This window comes from Colletotrichum costaricense, assembly GCF_030867565.1.
Source record: "Colletotrichum costaricense strain IMI 309622 chromosome Unknown Scaffold_36.1, whole genome shotgun sequence".
In the NCBI taxonomy this organism is placed as follows: Eukaryota; Fungi; Ascomycota; class Sordariomycetes; order Glomerellales; family Glomerellaceae; genus Colletotrichum; species Colletotrichum costaricense.
In genome coordinates this window covers 65869-82551 of record NW_026848265.1, presented here as the reverse complement: position 1 = coordinate 82551, position 16683 = coordinate 65869, and the positions used below count along the sequence as shown (strand labels likewise).

At 53.0% G+C, this 16683-nt stretch overlaps 7 protein-coding genes across 7 annotated transcripts; 2 read left to right on the top strand and 5 right to left on the bottom strand.

The window, feature by feature from the left end:
• Positions 1-41: 41 nt before the first annotated feature.
• Positions 42-1526, bottom strand: CCOS01_16956 (calcium/proton exchanger; the record flags this gene model as incomplete). Its single annotated transcript, XM_060465090.1, has 3 exons — positions 42-686; positions 744-1192; positions 1271-1526. The coding sequence occupies 3 exons, from the start codon at positions 1524-1526 to the stop codon at positions 42-44; spliced, it is 1350 nt and encodes a 449-aa protein (XP_060304357.1).
• A 546-nt stretch (positions 1527-2072) lies between these two features.
• Positions 2073-4242, bottom strand: CCOS01_16955 (uncharacterized protein; the record flags this gene model as incomplete). The annotated part of the gene is made up of 3 exons (XM_060465089.1): positions 2073-2236; positions 3496-4146; positions 4197-4242. 3 exons carry the CDS (start codon positions 4240-4242, stop codon positions 2073-2075), a joined length of 861 nt encoding a protein of 286 aa, XP_060304356.1.
• Positions 4243-5464: 1222 nt separating this feature from the next.
• Positions 5465-6323, bottom strand: CCOS01_16954 (uncharacterized protein; the record flags this gene model as incomplete). Its single annotated transcript, XM_060465088.1, has 4 exons — positions 5465-5595; positions 5731-5800; positions 5947-6151; positions 6220-6323. 4 exons carry the CDS (start codon positions 6321-6323, stop codon positions 5465-5467), a joined length of 510 nt encoding a protein of 169 aa, XP_060304355.1.
• A 177-nt stretch (positions 6324-6500) lies between these two features.
• Positions 6501-6884, top strand: CCOS01_16953 (uncharacterized protein; the record flags this gene model as incomplete). Its single annotated transcript, XM_060465087.1, has 3 exons — positions 6501-6555; positions 6605-6664; positions 6712-6884. 3 exons carry the CDS (start codon positions 6501-6503, stop codon positions 6882-6884), a joined length of 288 nt encoding a protein of 95 aa, XP_060304354.1.
• Positions 6885-8670: 1786 nt separating this feature from the next.
• Positions 8671-10268, bottom strand: CCOS01_16952 (uncharacterized protein; the record flags this gene model as incomplete). The annotated part of the gene is made up of 2 exons (XM_060465086.1): positions 8671-9913; positions 9970-10268. 2 exons carry the CDS (start codon positions 10266-10268, stop codon positions 8671-8673), a joined length of 1542 nt encoding a protein of 513 aa, XP_060304353.1.
• Positions 10269-11434: 1166 nt separating this feature from the next.
• Positions 11435-13863, bottom strand: CCOS01_16951 (uncharacterized protein; the record flags this gene model as incomplete). Its single annotated transcript, XM_060465085.1, has 2 exons — positions 11435-13623; positions 13671-13863. 2 exons carry the CDS (start codon positions 13861-13863, stop codon positions 11435-11437), a joined length of 2382 nt encoding a protein of 793 aa, XP_060304352.1.
• Positions 13864-14607: 744 nt separating this feature from the next.
• On the top strand, positions 14608-16123 carry CCOS01_16950 (uncharacterized protein; the record flags this gene model as incomplete). Its single annotated transcript, XM_060465084.1, has 2 exons — positions 14608-14786; positions 14851-16123. 2 exons carry the CDS (start codon positions 14608-14610, stop codon positions 16121-16123), a joined length of 1452 nt encoding a protein of 483 aa, XP_060304351.1.
• Positions 16124-16683: the final 560 nt, after the last annotated feature.

Here is a 16683-nt window from a genome sequence, read left to right as displayed (position 1 = left end):
TCCGCCAGCAAGCAGATGATAGTACATGCCGGCATAGAAAACTACGTGGCAGGGCCAACATAGAGGGCTATGGAGATGAGAAGGTACAGACCGAGTAGCATAGCGCCTTCTAAGTAGTTGGACCTGCCGTCCTGCACAGTGTACGCGATCACTAACACAGAAAACAGGAAGATGATGGCTGGAAGGAGTCCGAATTGCAGAGTCATCGGTTCACCGAAGACCCATGCGATGATGATCAAGAAAGGCGTGACGACAAGCGCAATCTGGATGCTGGACCCCATGGCAATGCCTAAGGCGACGTCCATCTTGTCTTGAGTGGCCATTACAACGGCCATGGCGTGTTTGGCTACGTTGCCGACGAAGGGAACCACAATAAGCCCGATGAAGGCCTTACTGAGAACGGCGGCCTCCACGACTGGCCCGATGCTCTCCACGAGGTTGTCGGCACAAAATGCCACTAGAGCGGTGGTAACGCCCAGCACGGCGACAGCGGACGTAGGGCTTAGTACGGGGTTCCCTGTATCAGGTGACTCAGTCTCGGGTTCGAACAAGCTAGGGTGGGTTCGCAGCTGGAACACCAAATAGAGGACGTAAAGAGACAGGATAATGAAAGCTGTTCCGCGGGATAGGACTAGAATGCTGCGCTCCTTCTCGAAACTGTCGTCGTTCCCCAACACAGCAGAGAGCTGCCAGCCGGTGTTAGTCACATTGCGCAGCAGCGAAAGTACCGGGGAAGCACTTACCACTGTAGGAATCAGAAGAGACGTCAAGGAAAGAGCGATGAGGGAGCAGAATATCTGCGCCCTTCCAGTGGCAAACGTCTGTTCGGTACCTTGGCCGGTGATTTGGTGGCGCATGTTGACGATGCCTCCGAGAAAGAAGCACATCCCCGTGACCGAAAGCAAATCGTAGAGAATAGACCCAAGCATGGACATCTGGACAACGTCGATATGGCCCTTCCTTAGAGCAACGATACCTATGACAACTTCGACCGCGTTTCCGAACGTAGCGTCGAGTAACGCGCCCAGCACCTGACCGCACCTTACCGATACTTGCTCGGTCGCGAACGAGAGAACTGCGGCAAGAGGAATGATGGCAAGGAAGTTGATGGCGAATACGGCAGTCGGCTCCCAATGGAGTGATCTGGCGACGCCAGAAAGGGGCAGCATGGGCAGAAGGAGATTGAGTTTAGCTGCAGCACAAGTGACTTGTGAGAATGAGAGTGCATTGTCGGAGGCCTCGCCAAACCGTGGGCAAATGGGTCACTCACAGCTGCAGAGCGACGCCTTCGTGACGTGCCAGGTTTGACACAAGCACTTGACGGCGACGCCAGATAGATACTTGGCCGTGACATAGATGGAGTGGTTGCGGGCGTTGAACGTCTCGTTGGGATCGCGATTGTTGTATGATACAAGCAGCGGCGAGTTTTCAGCCCCGCTCCTACGTCCGATGAGGTTGGAGCGGGTTTCTACTACTCCAGACGGTCCGCCGTCATTTTGGACGATTGGATCGATGGATAGTGTCATTGTCATCGGCCAAAATCAGTTGATCAAGTAGAAAACGTTCCTCTTTGCAGTCGAGGGCTTTGTACTAAGGCGTAGGTCAAGCGTAGATAGGTAGTGGGTGATGTTGGCCGGAGACATGGCATGGCTTCGATGGGGCGAGCCTCTAGATTTAATGTGTCGTGATCTTGGGCATAAGAGTTCGTTCCACCCCTGGAAATGTTTGGACGAGCACATCATGGCTGCGGTAAGGCAGAGCAGGAGAAAGCCTGTCTTGAGACGCGCCAAATGTATTTGATAGGTTTGCATTCATGACATGGAGAACAGGGGGCGTATCAAGCTGTCCAGGCAGCAGCAGAATGGAACGTGAGAATGTGGTCTTGGTGGGAGGCCCGTGGGCGTCGCCCCTCAACTGTTTGCCGGGGGAGGCCATCTTTGAGCAGCAGCTCGCGCGTATTCACTTCACGGTCATACACCTATGTGTTGCTATATCGACGCCGCAGGGTCGGCCTGGGTGCCCCGATGAGAACGAACTTGAGGTGCAGCCAAGTGGAGTGTCTACACTACACGCTACAAGGGTGCCTGCAAAGGCACGGTGGATCCGACGTGCTTGAGGTCCAGCTCACGATCGCCCACCGTAGTTGAGCGGGGGTTCTTGGCCAGCGCGGCCGCCCGCCTGATGGAGGGTAGCCAACCCCATCGCTGCATGTCCCTGCCTCTGCGAGTGACTTCGACTACAGTTGTGCTCGGATCAGGACACCCACACCGCCACGCGTGGACGAGACCTCTAACCTCGGTGCAGGGAATGCTGAAATCTTAGCACTTAATCCCCTTGCCAGGAGCGCGCAGATCGAATCGTTTGACGCCTAATCCTGGACGACGAGATGGGCAGTACGATGAAAGGGAGGGTTGTCTTGGTCAAGTATCTGCATTGTCACGACCGCCAAGTCCAAGCTTCGCATGACCAGAAGCTGTGTCCGACTACATTGCCTTGCTTTTGATGTCGATATGCCTTCTCCGAACCTCACTTTACCGATGGCTGAAGCTTGTCGTGGTCTGTAGAGTCGATGCTGTTCTTGTCAAACTTCTCCGACATGGCGCCCGTCCCTTTTCGTCCCATCCACGGCATCACTGCCGTCGTGGCTCCATCCACCAGTGAAGTGTTGGGTCGCTCCCGTCACCTTGGCCACTAGGTCGACAACGGAACTAACTGCAACTTCGGTTTTGTCAATGTCGAATGTTGAGAGCAGTACCATCCAATGATCAAAATTGTCTTGTAGTTCAATTGATGCCAGAAACACATGGGGCACTTCCCACACCGACACATCTGGCGGAGCATTCGAACAAATACAATAGGGACGATGATGGTCGTCATCAGACATGAGTTCGGGACGAGAAGTATCACCACTCCCTTTGCGGCCATGGAGACATAAGAACAACGCCACTTCTTCTCTCAAATGGACCTCTTGCCAGAGCTTACTCCAGCGGTCTGTTTCTATGTTCGGACAAGTAGGACCCTTTTAGGTGATCCGTCTCGTATGTGATGCAGACCGCTGACAAAGACTGTGGTTCCCAGAGCCAAATGGCATGACATTTGAGAGGTGTGCTTCGTGGAGTGCTCGCCCGAACGACGAATAGGTCAGGGACACCCCATCATGCAATCTGGCTGCTAATGAGTCGGTGGTCACCAGACACAGCCCACAAGCTAGTCCCCGCTCTGGGAGTCGACTTCCATCCTGGAATACTGCGGCTGGCGTGGAGTCCGATCTTGTTCGCTACCTGGATTCGAAACCATTGCTCCCTCAACATAGCCCCGCAAAGACGATTCTCCATCAGTCACTGCAACTATCAAAAGATCCCTCTTGTTCAAAGCACCACCCCCCTCTCTCTCTTTGTAACACCGATACTTCACTTTCAAGTGAAGCTTTGCGGCGTTTCAAGCATTCTACCCGCCTTCTTAAACGGTCCACTTTGCTTTCCAAACGATCCTTACGTCTGTCTAAGCTGGCGTTTTCCTTTTTCAATGTAGTATTTTTCTGCTCCAACTTTTTGAATTTATGTTGAATACACGCCAAGTGGCCGCGCAGCAGTTGGGATGGCTCTATTTTGCCGTCCAGCATATGAGCCTTTTTCCGGGTTCTGTCAGTATCGTCAGTGCCGATCGGGTCCGGGATGATCGGTAGCCCTTCTGACGTCTCAGCTTCTTTGTAAATAATGCGCCCAAGACTGGGCGACGGCGTCTTGTGTGGGACTTCCAAATCGTCGACCGGCCCCATCGCTCCGTTTCCGTTCACACTCTTTGTCTCGAGCTCTGAGCTCGGCAAGTCTGCCAATTGATTCTGCGACATCTGCAGAAGCTCGTAATGGCGGTCTGGTGATGGCGCAAGGCCTGAGGGATTCCACCTTTCGCCGGCAAGTGGCGAGCCCAGAGTACCATAGTCGACGTCGAACGTCGTCGGTAATCTAACGTCGTCGTTCTTCATTTGCGTTAATATCTTTATTGCGCTGAGATCATCAGAATCGGTGGGGTTGTACCCATCGTGGCCGGCGCTCTGTGGCTTTAGCAAGCTTCTGGGCTTGTCTTTCATATTCACGTGGTCCTGTACGTCTTTTGCCACCTCACGGGCACAGCGTTCGTACGAATCTAGAGATGTGAGCCTTGTGCGAGGTGTCTATAACGTCACGCTCACGAACCTTGTTGTTTGAGACCATAGAAGAACGTAAAATCGGTAGATGCCATGACGTCGAAGCGTGCTTCCGTTGCCCGAGCGTCAAGACCTTTCTGTTGGGAGAATCGGGTGCCCCGTTCGGACACCTACGCAAACGATAGGTGATGCTGAAGCTGGTTCGTGAGCCTACCGTTCAGCCTGATGGCATGGTGAATTTTCAAGGGAAGGTCCCAAGGGGCCTTTTGGCGCGACGACTCTCTTAATGTAGAGTCCCGAGATTGATACCAAAGCTGAAGAAAGCTGAATGCCGCCAGCGATGCGATGATCAAGAACTACCGCGTATGCCAGGCCAATGTGAATTGGATGTGGTGACAAAAACCTGGTAGTCACCAGCCATTCCACATCAACTACCTGTGAGGCTGCTTGGGACATGAGGACAAGCCCGGGGGCAACGAACGATCAAACCGTCAGCAGAGAGAGCAGCGTGACCGGTGCGTGCACAGCGTTTCGCCTGCGCTGTGCCCATCGCTCGAGAACTAGGAGGCCTTCAAAAAATGCAACTTCGCTATTCGTCGCCTTCCGGGGACATCGTTCGCGCGTGTGTGGTGCTGTAATTGGCTGCCTGAATCCAACCTTGTACCCTCACGCAGGGTGGGCGCCTGCAGCCGCCGGAGAGCGTCGACCTTCCGACGGTCAAGGCATGCTCGCCCTTGATGGCTAGGGATGATTCTTCAAACACCTCCAGATACCCACCCTCACGGACCTGACTGCCCAATGCAGACGAGGCACACCCAGCCAAGTTGCTCATATCTCCGCATGGGGACCCCAGCGCGCTGGTACACGGCCAAGGGATGACTTTCACACGACTCGAGGAGGTACACAGACGAGACTCTGTTGGCGAGATGGCGTCGGGTGTCCCATGCCCCTGCACCATGCGGCGACAAGGATGGAGAGAGCACATCCACAGGATCTCTCGCAGTGAATCGAAGAGCAGGGGTATGGGCACGCCTCCCCGGTCCGAATGCCTGCCAACCGCGAACATGGGTACATTACCCAGTAAAAGGGGGCGTGCCTGACTTTCTTCCTGAGCAAGCATTGGCTTCGTTCCCACGCCCCGCTAGGTCTTCAGCCTCCGTGGATGGTGGGCAATGAGCGACCAATCACAATGGGCCCTGTGAACGGCCACAACCCGTCGGTGGATGCGCCAATACGAACTCATACCCTTGTTCAAATACCAGTCGCAAACAAATAAACAATCTGCCAGTTGCTTCCCGTTTTGACCGGTGTGGGCACTCAAGCACAGCGGTCAATGGAACGCATGTTTGCCATGTCCACGTCGACTGCCGCAGCCTCGGGGCCACAGGGCAGCTGCGCTTGAGAAGTTGGCCCTTCGTCCGGGTACCTGCGGTTCGCAAAGATACACCCTGTAGCGCAATAACTCGGCTACATTAAATGGTCTCGCTGGGCGTTTGGTCACAGTCCTGAACCCACTTCAGCTGCAGGTGTCTTGATCGCCTCCTTCGAGCAGAGTTACCGTTGAGTCTGCAAAATTGTGTTACGGAAGCGCCGCCTCTGGTAGAAGCTGGGATTCTCCTCCAGCGGCCAGGACGACAGCACGTCGAGGTGTCGCTGCGCATCGCAATAACCCATCGTCAGTGCCGTTATTGACTCGACTTCGCTGTAGTCAAAACAGGCGTAGCCGTTGCTGGTGGGCCCAATCATCAGACGACTGGATGCCACGCGACTACACGCTAACCTTATCGAATGTGGCATACAGGCCAATGCGCCCGTGTCAGAGCGTCCGCTTGCTGCAGCCCTTCGACTGGGGTGCTGCACACGGATCCAGATCCGTTCATCCCGTAGCGTTCCTTCAGGGAGCGGGTGTCTGCGTAGTGTACATGCACCGTGCTCGGTGATGCAGGGGACGTCAGCGGCCGCCACGTCTGGGCTAACCAGCACACGCCCCTACTCCGTCGCTGTCTGCGAACGACGGAGAATGGAGGGCAAGTAGCACACGCCCCAATCGCCCTCGCGTAACGCCCCTTCACCCAGACGCAGGGACCAGGTTCCGGCCGCGGCGCTGGCCCGGCTTCCGCACCACCGGCGTGGGGCCGTCTGACCCCGCCGCGCCAGGAAAGTCCTGGGACGTCATGCTCACCGGAGTGTGGGTCGCGCGCCGAAAGCGCAGGCCATCACTCCGTAGGTCCCCGACGTATCCCTTGGTGCTGTCTTTTGTACGAGCCCGTCACTGGTATTAGTATTCGAGCGTACGGCCTGCACGATGTAATGTGCAGTGTATCGAATAGTCAACGCTCCTTCCTTTGATGCCATGTCTGCCCTCCCCTACAGCACTCAGGCGGGAACCTGGCAAAAGCGCCTTGAAGGTACGAGTGATTTCTCTGTCCCGCGCCGCCGGGTCTGAACAGCGAATAGATACCTGCCAGGAGGCCAACATCATGCCACCTGTGTTCCAAATCGTCTCCGATCGGCGAGGTAAGCATACGCTGCTGGCTATTTGAGCGGTACTGACTCTTTCGCAGGAGGACGCACGGCTTGGTCTAGCCGGGTGACCGTCCACGGGCGCACGCTCTCGGCCCGGTTCTGGTACGACGGGAAGAACTTGAACAATGCAAGGGAGGACGCCGCAGAAATGGCTCTGAACTACCTCACAGGTTCCGATCCTGGCAAGTCGACTACGATTCAATCGTCGTGACACAAAATCGAGAGGACAGTGCACTCGAAGCATTGCACTCGAAGAATCATCAGCGCAAGATCAGAGCCGGGTCGAGAAAGCAGATTTATGAAATGAGACTGTTCAAGGTTCATACTACTCTTCAAGGTGACTAGGCAATCCAATTGCTTTCCTGCCTTCAGTTCCATCCAACTCAATCGGTCTTCACACACTTGCATCAGCCTACATTCTTTTCACGTGCTCGGCAATTGCGTTCTTCTGGAATTACCCTGGCTTAATCTGGGACTAAGAGATATTTCTTTCAACCGTGTACAACAACGTCGACTCAATTCACTCAATCCATCTCAGCATCTCAGTTGTTACACTCCATATCATGTGAAGCGAGATCGGTGGCAAAGTAACAAACAAACAACATACTCTTTCTTGGAAGATTATCCTGCGTTGCTTGCTTTCATCGTTCGCAAGCCAAACAGATAACACACCACTTCCTCACATCTAATAATCAAATCGTACCAAGAGCCCCCCGATCTTATTCTCTAAACCGCTGGTACTCATCTCCCCGGATGTGATGGCGCTCAGCAGCTAGTCAGCCTGCTGGAGAATCCCCATAATTATAGTGCTTCATCCTATCGGGCTTTACAATAGATGAACTCTCGGTGAGCCTTGACATATGATGTGCTGCTTCCACCGCCTCGTTCCCATCTCGCGGTCGCTCGCGATTCTTGCTGGTTTTGCGAAGAAGTACATGCTAGTGGATGACGGAAGGGCCTTGAAGGACCAAATCTTTATTCGATCATCACCAGCCGCCGTCGGGCAGAAATGCACTGGCTTTTCTCGAGTTCGAATTCAGTTTGGCGATAGAGTGTGGGGTCTTTACATTCCGGAAAGCTTATGTAAGACGCTTGACCCGTAATCACGTTGTTGTCCGGCCATAACCACCTTGCACCCCAAACGTCCCAATCCATAAACAATGGGGAATCTGGATTGTTGCTGGGCAGGAGAGAGTGGCTGAACGGAAGCCGGCTGCTCGCAAATTCCCCTGGTGTCACTGGAGGTCGTTCTTTGACTGCTGATCTGATAACCCTGCTGGTGTATAGACAGGTCTTGTCGGCCGCTCGAAACCTCAGAAATTCCACGCAGAGGCGTCTATGAAAGTGGAGGTTTGGAGACTTTTCTGTAAGGCGCCATCATTTGGGATCGACCTAGACTTTTTCAGGCAAGTTTGAATTAGTATAGATGCTCAACCAAGAAGCCGAAAGCCTTCAAAACGACATTCCCAGCTGCAGAGCTCCAGCCAGATATAAATTCGGAGAGCTTCGGACTCAATGACCACACCTCTCTCGGGACGCCCAAAGCTCCTCGGCATTTCTTCAGGTCAACGCAGGACATCCACATCTACTGACAGATATCATGATTCCTCCGACTTCTTCCAGGCCATGTGCCTTACCCTACAGAAGTGGAAACTTGAACAAGTCGACATGGAACCCATACATATAGGAAACTACGGGGGCAGTCAGGACTACCTTCCATGGTGGAACGAGATCAAAAGCCTCCAGAGCACCTTGCTGACTTTACGTGAGCGGATTTTGTGGACTGACGACGCTTTGGCTTATGGAAGCCCGGGCCAAATCTTCAACGTTGATATAAAGACGTTCTTCAGAACGTGTAATTTCCTCTGTTATCCGATTGTTGCTCCTTGCAACTCCTACAACAAAGTAGGTTAACTCTACTGTAACGGGCCACCTTCGTCTCAGGAAAGATAAGATTCTCCATCTAAGGAAACACATCCGATTTAACACATAAAAGGCTACCAATCAAAGCTGCGGCCGCTCGTCTGCCTGATCCCCGAATCTCGGCTGGTGACTATCTGAATCTCGATATTGAACGACGGTCTCGACTCCGGTGACCTCTGAATCGCTAGTTGCATCTCCTGCTTTGCCTTTCTCTTCATGTGGTCGAACTGTTTTTCTATCCCACCCTTGACGTCGAAATCTAAAATTGCGCCATGACCACTTATATCGAAACGCCACGACTCAATCCGGAAGTCCTTCAGGTCAGTGAAGTCCTGTTTGCCTGTCGTTCGGGTCAAGCCTTCCTCCAGCACTGTCTTGAGTTCAGTCTCCATGTCGGTAAGGGTTTTGAAAGCAAGGTGACCCCTGGGGGTCCACGGTATCCTAAGGTGCACTGGGTACTGGATGGTAATGCCGTAGGTGAACTCAACCTCTGGTGCAGACTGAACTGTCTTGTTCATACCGGACCAAATTCGCGTTCCCTCGCCGCCGAGGATCAACCTATGTGAGACAGGTAAGACCGGATCATAGCTTCTCGCTGCCTGTGCTTCTGCGATCGACTCTTCTTGAGTGGTCGCAGTCGTCCTCTCGATTGGGCCCGTTTCTGCGAGAGCTTGGTCCGTGGACACAGCACGGGTAGTATCTTCTCCAACTGGCGACTGCTGTCCAGCGGTTGCTTTCGAGGCTCGAGAATCTGGGACGGGCTCGGCTTCGTCGGCAATACTAGATTCGACTGAGCAAGTGGAATTAGTTCCGGCACGAGCTTCACTCGCTGACATTGAGGGGCCGTCGGCCGAGTCTGCGTTGTCGTACGGCTGATCATATGAGCTTCGAGCCGGACACTCGGCTACCACGGTATTCTCCTGCTCGTGGCAGGTGTTGGTATTATCGTCCTGGAATGACCTACGGCTCATGTACGCTGTAAGACGTCGTCGATTTCGTTTTGCAGGTGGAGCATCGCGGACAGGGGGTGCGCGTCGTTTCGTAGATCTGTGTATCGATGTTTCCATGCATGGTGTATGCAGGATTGTCGCGGTGGTTACAGGCGCAACATGTATGGTCTCAAGGTGCCCGCCTACAACGTGGCTGGAGACGTCCTTCACCGTACGGTCTGTGTCTTCCGGATTTGGATCGTCGTCTTCGAAGTCTTCGGAGTCTTGGTTGTCCATCGCCTTCGTTGTCTGCCTTTCTCGCTTCTTCGAGTATTTCCCTGCCCAGTAAGTCTGGCGACAAAATACTTTGAAGATCACTTTTCTAATCCTGAAACACACCGATGTTAATTCCTGTCCGACTAGATTCCTATGGTATGGACCCACTCAGTCTCGTTTTTAGGGTACTGTAGTCTGTTATGCTGAGATGCATGTTCGTCGGACGGCCACAGCTGTTCTGCGTGTTTATTCAGAAAGGCATCGACAATGTCACCAAGTTCCTTCTGGTGTTCGGCCAAGTGCGAGTTGGTGAAGCCTTTGCATTCGAGACTTCTGGCGGCTGAATACGTGTTTCTGAATTTTCTGACCTTCGCTTTGATCTTCTTCCTTTCGCCAGGCGTAGTGTAGCCAAGGTCTTCGAATAGGGTTTCGTATGTCGGGATGCTGGACCATCTGACGTAAGACATTTGAGAGCCTGTGATGCAGAGGAATGATTCAAAATGGCGGATAAGTAGGTCTTAAGAAGGGGAAAAGTGAGGTGAAGTAGGAGTCAGTCGACGACCCAGTTGTGCGAGAACGTGGCTCTTATACCTAGAGATTGTATCCGCTCCTGGTGGGAAGAGCACACACACCGGCTAATCAAATTCGTCCTCTGCTACAAGGCAACACAGATCTAAACGGCGGGCAAAGAGGTATTGGCGAAGGAACGGTCGACCGGGACATGGGATCAGCAAGCATTGACGCGAGTCCACCCTTAACCCGGAACCCCACCTGCCTTGCTGTTGCTTGGTTGGGATAAGAGGATGAAGACGGTTGGTAACCTCGTAGTACGGCGGAGTGTTTACCCAAAGGCGCATTTTATGATGTACAAAGACGTCAATAGTTTCTAGATAATAGCTGTCGTAATTACATTGCAGCCGCGCAATATGCTGATGCCGGCGAAAAGCGTACACAACACACTAGAGGATCGAAACAAAATATGGTCAAAAATACCCGGCTTCTGTATCATCCACTCGGTTAGCATGCACCGAGACCAGTTACAGACGAACTTCTTCTCTGAGACTGGTCAGATTTACCCGAGGTGAGAATGCCTCGCTTTGCAACCTCCCACGACCGTGCTCTCCGTCCAAATTGCAGCCTTGTCGAATGCCTCCTCTAAGCCCATCTGTGCTAATCTATTACTACAGATAATTACCTGCCTAGATCTGCCCTCCTCTAGTTATGAACACGAGTTCGGTCAAGGTTACCATGAAATGATACCGTTGGCCTCGGCGTCAGTCGAGGTTATGTGCACCCTCGCTGCCCTCTTGCTGATACCGCGAGCCTTCGCCTGAGGATGGACATCAGAGGTATGATTGATTGTCAAAGGGGTTTTGCTTGCTTCAATGCGTCCTCTGGATGGTCGTCTTCGCCCATATCCGAAATGATCGTCTGTCAAGACCGCAAATGATCCACCGACTGTTCAAAGGGTGAACAGGCCACTGGGGGTATCAAGCTTTTGATTGACGATCTGCGTCTTATCGATTTCTGGCGATGCGGACGGCAGTTGTTGGAAAGGCAACAAGAACGATATTTCGTAGCTTAGCTGAACGTGCTATACTTATTTGACTACAGTGTAGAGTCTCATATGACATTACGTGTTTGCTAGCACTTCTGGATCCTTCCGTGCATCGTCAAGAACCTGCCTCATGGAGGAATAGAGCCCAGGCTCTGAACTGTTCCATTTACGCCCACTAGGAAATACTTCCCTTCGTAGCTTCTTGACCCAGGGTACTAGTGGCTGGTATTGTGTAGTGAAGCTCTCCGTAATCTTTTGATGAAAGTATTGCTCGTCAGCAACTACACCCATCTTGAGCTCAGCCAACGTGTCATCGCTCTCGTAGTTCCACCTATCAAACCCGGTCGGGCCAACATCTTTGCCATCTGCATCATAATGAATGCATATCCAGAAAAGCACCCAGAAAAACGACTCCAGGTCGTGCATGAACGAATGCTGCTCGCCGAGCAGCGCCCCGATTGCCATAAACGCCCGCGTACCAGTCTTTCCCTTTGCACCAGAGGATCCTTCTCTTGGCTCTCGAATGGCCAGGTCAAGATCAATCAAGAAGGCAGGCCAGGATGGGTTGCGACTATCCTCATTGATCATGAGATTGTTGATGGATATGTCTCGATGGAGAATGCCTGCCTTGGACAAAGACTCGTGAGCGTCAATGCAGCATACCAGGGCAGCAAGCAATGCTGATCGAGAGCTCGCCTCGTAGATGGGTTTGCCGTAATCCCGGAGAATGATGCGCCGATGAACCCGATTGGGTGGGGTGCTTCGCACCTTTGTTGGAGACATGGAGCAGGACCGCTTGCTTGGGGGCAAGGCGGAGTCGATTTGGCTGGAGGGCCGCTTCTTGCTGCTGCCGGGACGGCCCTTCCGCGGGTCATCTTTTACCATCTTGCTTGGTGGTATCTGTCGTCCCGGCCGGTAATTCGTCGCTGCCGTAACATCAAGACCACGTCGAACGTTGTTCCAGATGTCATCCTCTGTCTCACGAATCCGGACCGTTTCGTGGTGATAATACCGGGCCACATTTACAATGCCTTTGTCCGTCACCTCACGCAGAAGATCGCCTTCCTCATCGCGCTCGGGATATTGCCATGAATCCTTGATGACAAGCGGCGTTTCTGGATGTCCTTTGGGGTGGGCTTTCCAGCAAGTCACAGCGCGGCCAGCCACACAACGCGCCCGAAGGATGACCCCATCAATGACAATCTGCTCGGTAGAACCGTTCCGCGGAATCTTGATAAATCGGTCGTTGTCCGACACCATGACCGTTGGATCAAACCCTAGGCCTTCCTCATCCATCCACAGAAATCCAAGGACCACCGACACAAACTGCAGGCCGTCTTTGTTGATGTCAAACTGCTCTGATGCGAGGGCTCCAAGCCGGTCAAAGGCCCACACCCTCATGAGAGATCCACAGAGCGTGAAGCCCATCACAAAGCGTCGGGTGTCCTGTGCGGCTAGCACTTCCCTCGCATATCTCCCAAGGTCGATCCAAGCTTTGGAGGCGGTGTCGGCAGACGGATTACTCTTTAGTTCTCCGGGTACTAATATTTGCTTCCAGTGGTATGGAGGTCCCTTTAAATCATCGACAAACCCAACATCCAGTCTGCGGTCCGCCGTCGAACCATGCATCGGCGTGTTGGGCTGTATTAAAAGGCTCCGCTGATGTGTCGTATTGGACTTCTGGGCTTTTGAAAGTAGCGCCAGCGTCTTTACGATGTCGGCAAGCCACTCCAACACGCTTTTTTCGTTCGGATCCCGAGGCCATTCCCTCCAGCCATTTTGAAATACAGGCTCGCGGCCATCAAGGCACTGATCGAAAACCTCCTTGGATGCAGCTTCTAGTCCGTCCAATCTTCCAAAATACGCATCTCGGAATCCGGGAAGTCCCACGTACATAGTGCCTAGCTCCTCCTTCAGTATATCGTCAACGTATCGGCGGTGTTCGGATGAGTTCGTGAAACTGCTCGTGCTTCGCAGCCATGGTGTTTGTTGAAGCGAGGAAGCTATCCTTCGGGGGGGTGGCGTGGTTTCTGTAACGGCACTATATGCTTGATCCCAGATGGTGGCATCATCGAGTTTATGAGAGCAAGCCGCTTTCAGAAGTGGTTTGACGCGATTGAAGTCGAAGCTGTCGGAGACTGCGGCCGAGATAAGTCTGAGGAGATCACTTTGTATACTGCCGCAGCCCGATTTCGATGGTAGAGATATTGAAAGGACGTGGCTTTGCAAGGCAACCAGGAGAGGGAGGGTCAGGTTCCGAAGATCTGTGAATAATTTAGAGGGGTTAAGCAGCGAGAGCCAGGGCTCGTACCTTCCTGGCCGAGTTGATCTACTGAATCTGTAGAATATGGCGTCTTTTCCCTGGTGCATAGGGACTTGAAAGTGCTGCGAACATCATCAAGCCCATTTCCAATGGGATTGCGCTTGATCTGTTCTGATAATCCGGTCATGGCAGATGGTAAGTGGTCGTCAGTCAGCGGATGGGGATTCGCGGGCTTCTGCATCTTTGGTCGGCGACGCGGTTGTCGGAAACTTGATATTCCGAAGTCAGCAAAAACACTGCCCAATCAATGGTTCAAGGGCAAGCCCCTCTTCACGCTAATCTGATTTGAGTTTTCTGGAGAGCCCAGACCATAGCGAAATAAACAGTCCGGGGCAACAATCAGTGTACCCATTGGACGTGGAGCCAAGGACCGTCCAATGAGTCGGTGATCACTGACTTTAGGATAGCATCGATCATTCGCCCCTCAAGGCACCCAGGCGAATCAGCTTCGGCCCAAATGCATGTCTCGATTTGCTTGCTGGATTGACAAACGGATTGGCACCTTGGTTAGCGCCACTGGAGCACGGGGGTTTCAAGACATGGCAGGCTGGAGAACTACTGTTTGTACACAGTAGCTCGATATACGTAGCCGATGCCCCCGGCACTGCCAGCTCATCGAGCGGAATGTCATGCAGTGCATAGCGAGAGTGCGCGATTGGCCGGGAAGCATACGGATGCCGACACAGCCTCAGCGCAACTTGGCTAGAGGGACCTGCATCTAAGCGCGCGCGTACGGCACAGTATTGCGAAAGGGAAGCTTGCGTGGGAAGATACGCATAGTGACACAACGCCTGGCCTGCCCGTCACGTTTGCCGTGATGAGTTATGTGGCAGTCCAGAGCCATTAATGAAATCTAAGAACAACACCTTTCTGGCTATCCATTCCACGCTCGAATGCATCGCCGAACTGGGAACCAGCATCTGCCATGACTGCGCCTCTACGCACCGCGCCTACCGACCTTATCTTTGAGCAACGCGACCCTATGGAGCGCTCGCACACGCTCGATCCTGATGGGGACGTGGTGCTTGTCCTAGAAAATACGAATCCAGCTTTTGCCCTGTGGGATCAATGCACCATCGCCGGGCTTCAGGAACTTAACCTATGGTACGAATGGCACTACCCGTGCTCGGAGATAAGGTTGAACGGCGTAGCTAATCATTTTGTACAGCCAGCCTAACAACCCGACGCATCTTGGAACACGCTTTCGAGGCGGGCACGCAAGACTCAGACCAGTCTCGTGGAATTCGATTTCGGCATTAAAGGCAGAACCAAAAGCAGAAGGCAGCTTCAGGAAATTGAGCAAAAAGGAGAAGAGAAAAAAGAAGAGGCAAGAAGAGTCTAAGTCTCCAAGGGTCGCGACCATCAGCGGCCTCGGTGTAGACGAATTGTCGCTTGCAGAAGATGAAGTTAGTCGAAGCTTGAGTGCTGCCGACTCGCCCGTTGCAAACGATGGCTCGTTACACCCGCAAACACCAGAAAGCCGAGACTCGCCTTGCGATGTCAAATACGATCAAACTCGGCTTCAAAGCCCAGTTTCTACGGTCTCACGCGTTGAATTCATCGTATCGTCCCGACATCTCATTCTCTCATCACACTACTTCAAGGCCCAACTCTGCGGTTCATGGGCGGAGGCCTCGGTGCAATCCCGAGATGGCCGTCGTCATGCCCGAACACGGGACTGGGACGCTGACGCTCTCCTCATTTTGATGCAGATTTTCCATGCCAAAACGGGAGACACTCCCCGTCTTATTGACCTGGAACAGCTTGCCAAGATCGCGGTCCTAGTTGACTACTTCAGCTGTTACAATACTGTTAGATTCTTCTCGACTCTGTGGATCGACGCCCTCAAAGAACAACTGCCGTCGCAGTGCAACCGCGAGCTGGTTCTATGGTTATTCGTGGCTGTGGTCTTTCGTCGAGATGACATCTTCCAGACCATCACCAAGACAGCTGTCACAGAGAGCAAAGGGCCTCTCCCGACTCTTGGACTACCTTTCCGAGGAGACTTGATCGGTTTGTATTCCTGCCACCCTGTGTACATACCCCTTCTGATTGTGGCAGACCAAATCGACCTTCGAAGGCAGGATGCCATAGCAGGTATCCTGGGAACACTGGAAACACTGGGCACATCTCTACTTCGCGGCCTCACCGGCTGCGACTTTAGCTGTTCTTCTGCCCTCTTTGGTGCATTGGCAAAGGAAATGGCTAAACACAACCTAATGGACCCAGAACCCTGTGCACCATTCTTAGGCTATGGTATCACCGCGCTTGAGAAAGCGATCAAGGATTTCCAAACTCCTCGGTGGGGTCACTCTGTCTATCATGTATCAAGCTCGCGACCTTGCCAGCTGGTTGACATATGTACCAAATTGCTTGGGGAAGGGCTGGACGAAGTCAAGAAAGGGTTCACGCTCAGCGAAGTTGGTCTTTTCCGTCCTTGAGATGTCACCTCCGAAACCATATCTGGTATCTCTTTCATGTTAGTAGTCACTGCTCAAAAACTAATGCTTAGAGTCAATGAGTTGACCGGCCAAACGGCCAAACCTACTTCAAATGGCTCTATTTATGCGCCCATGAAAGCAAAGTCTGTGTGCTCGCAACCTTCGCCATCCGTGAAAGTAACTCAGTATCCAGCGATGCTCGAGCTAGAAGGGAGTTTGGGCCGGCGACTTTGCTACAAAGGAAAATGTATACCAGCACTACAGCAGTCCGGAATTCCAGTGATGGCGTTACGAAAGAGGGATCGCACTGTTCCCGTCCGCTTCATGCCCCACATGGAGGGGCAGAGAATGGTTCAGTTCCACTGCCTTCTATTAGTCGACCATTGGTCTCGCAGGCGAGCATAGGGAGAAGTGCTCTTGAGTCAGGCTTGAGTCCACAGTCCAGCAAGCAGGATGAATACGGTCGCCGAGTTCGGCAATGACATCTGAAATGGTGCTGAATCCCCATGAGCGGAGATCCGTGCATGCAAAACCTTCCCTCAGAAGCTGGAGGCTATGGC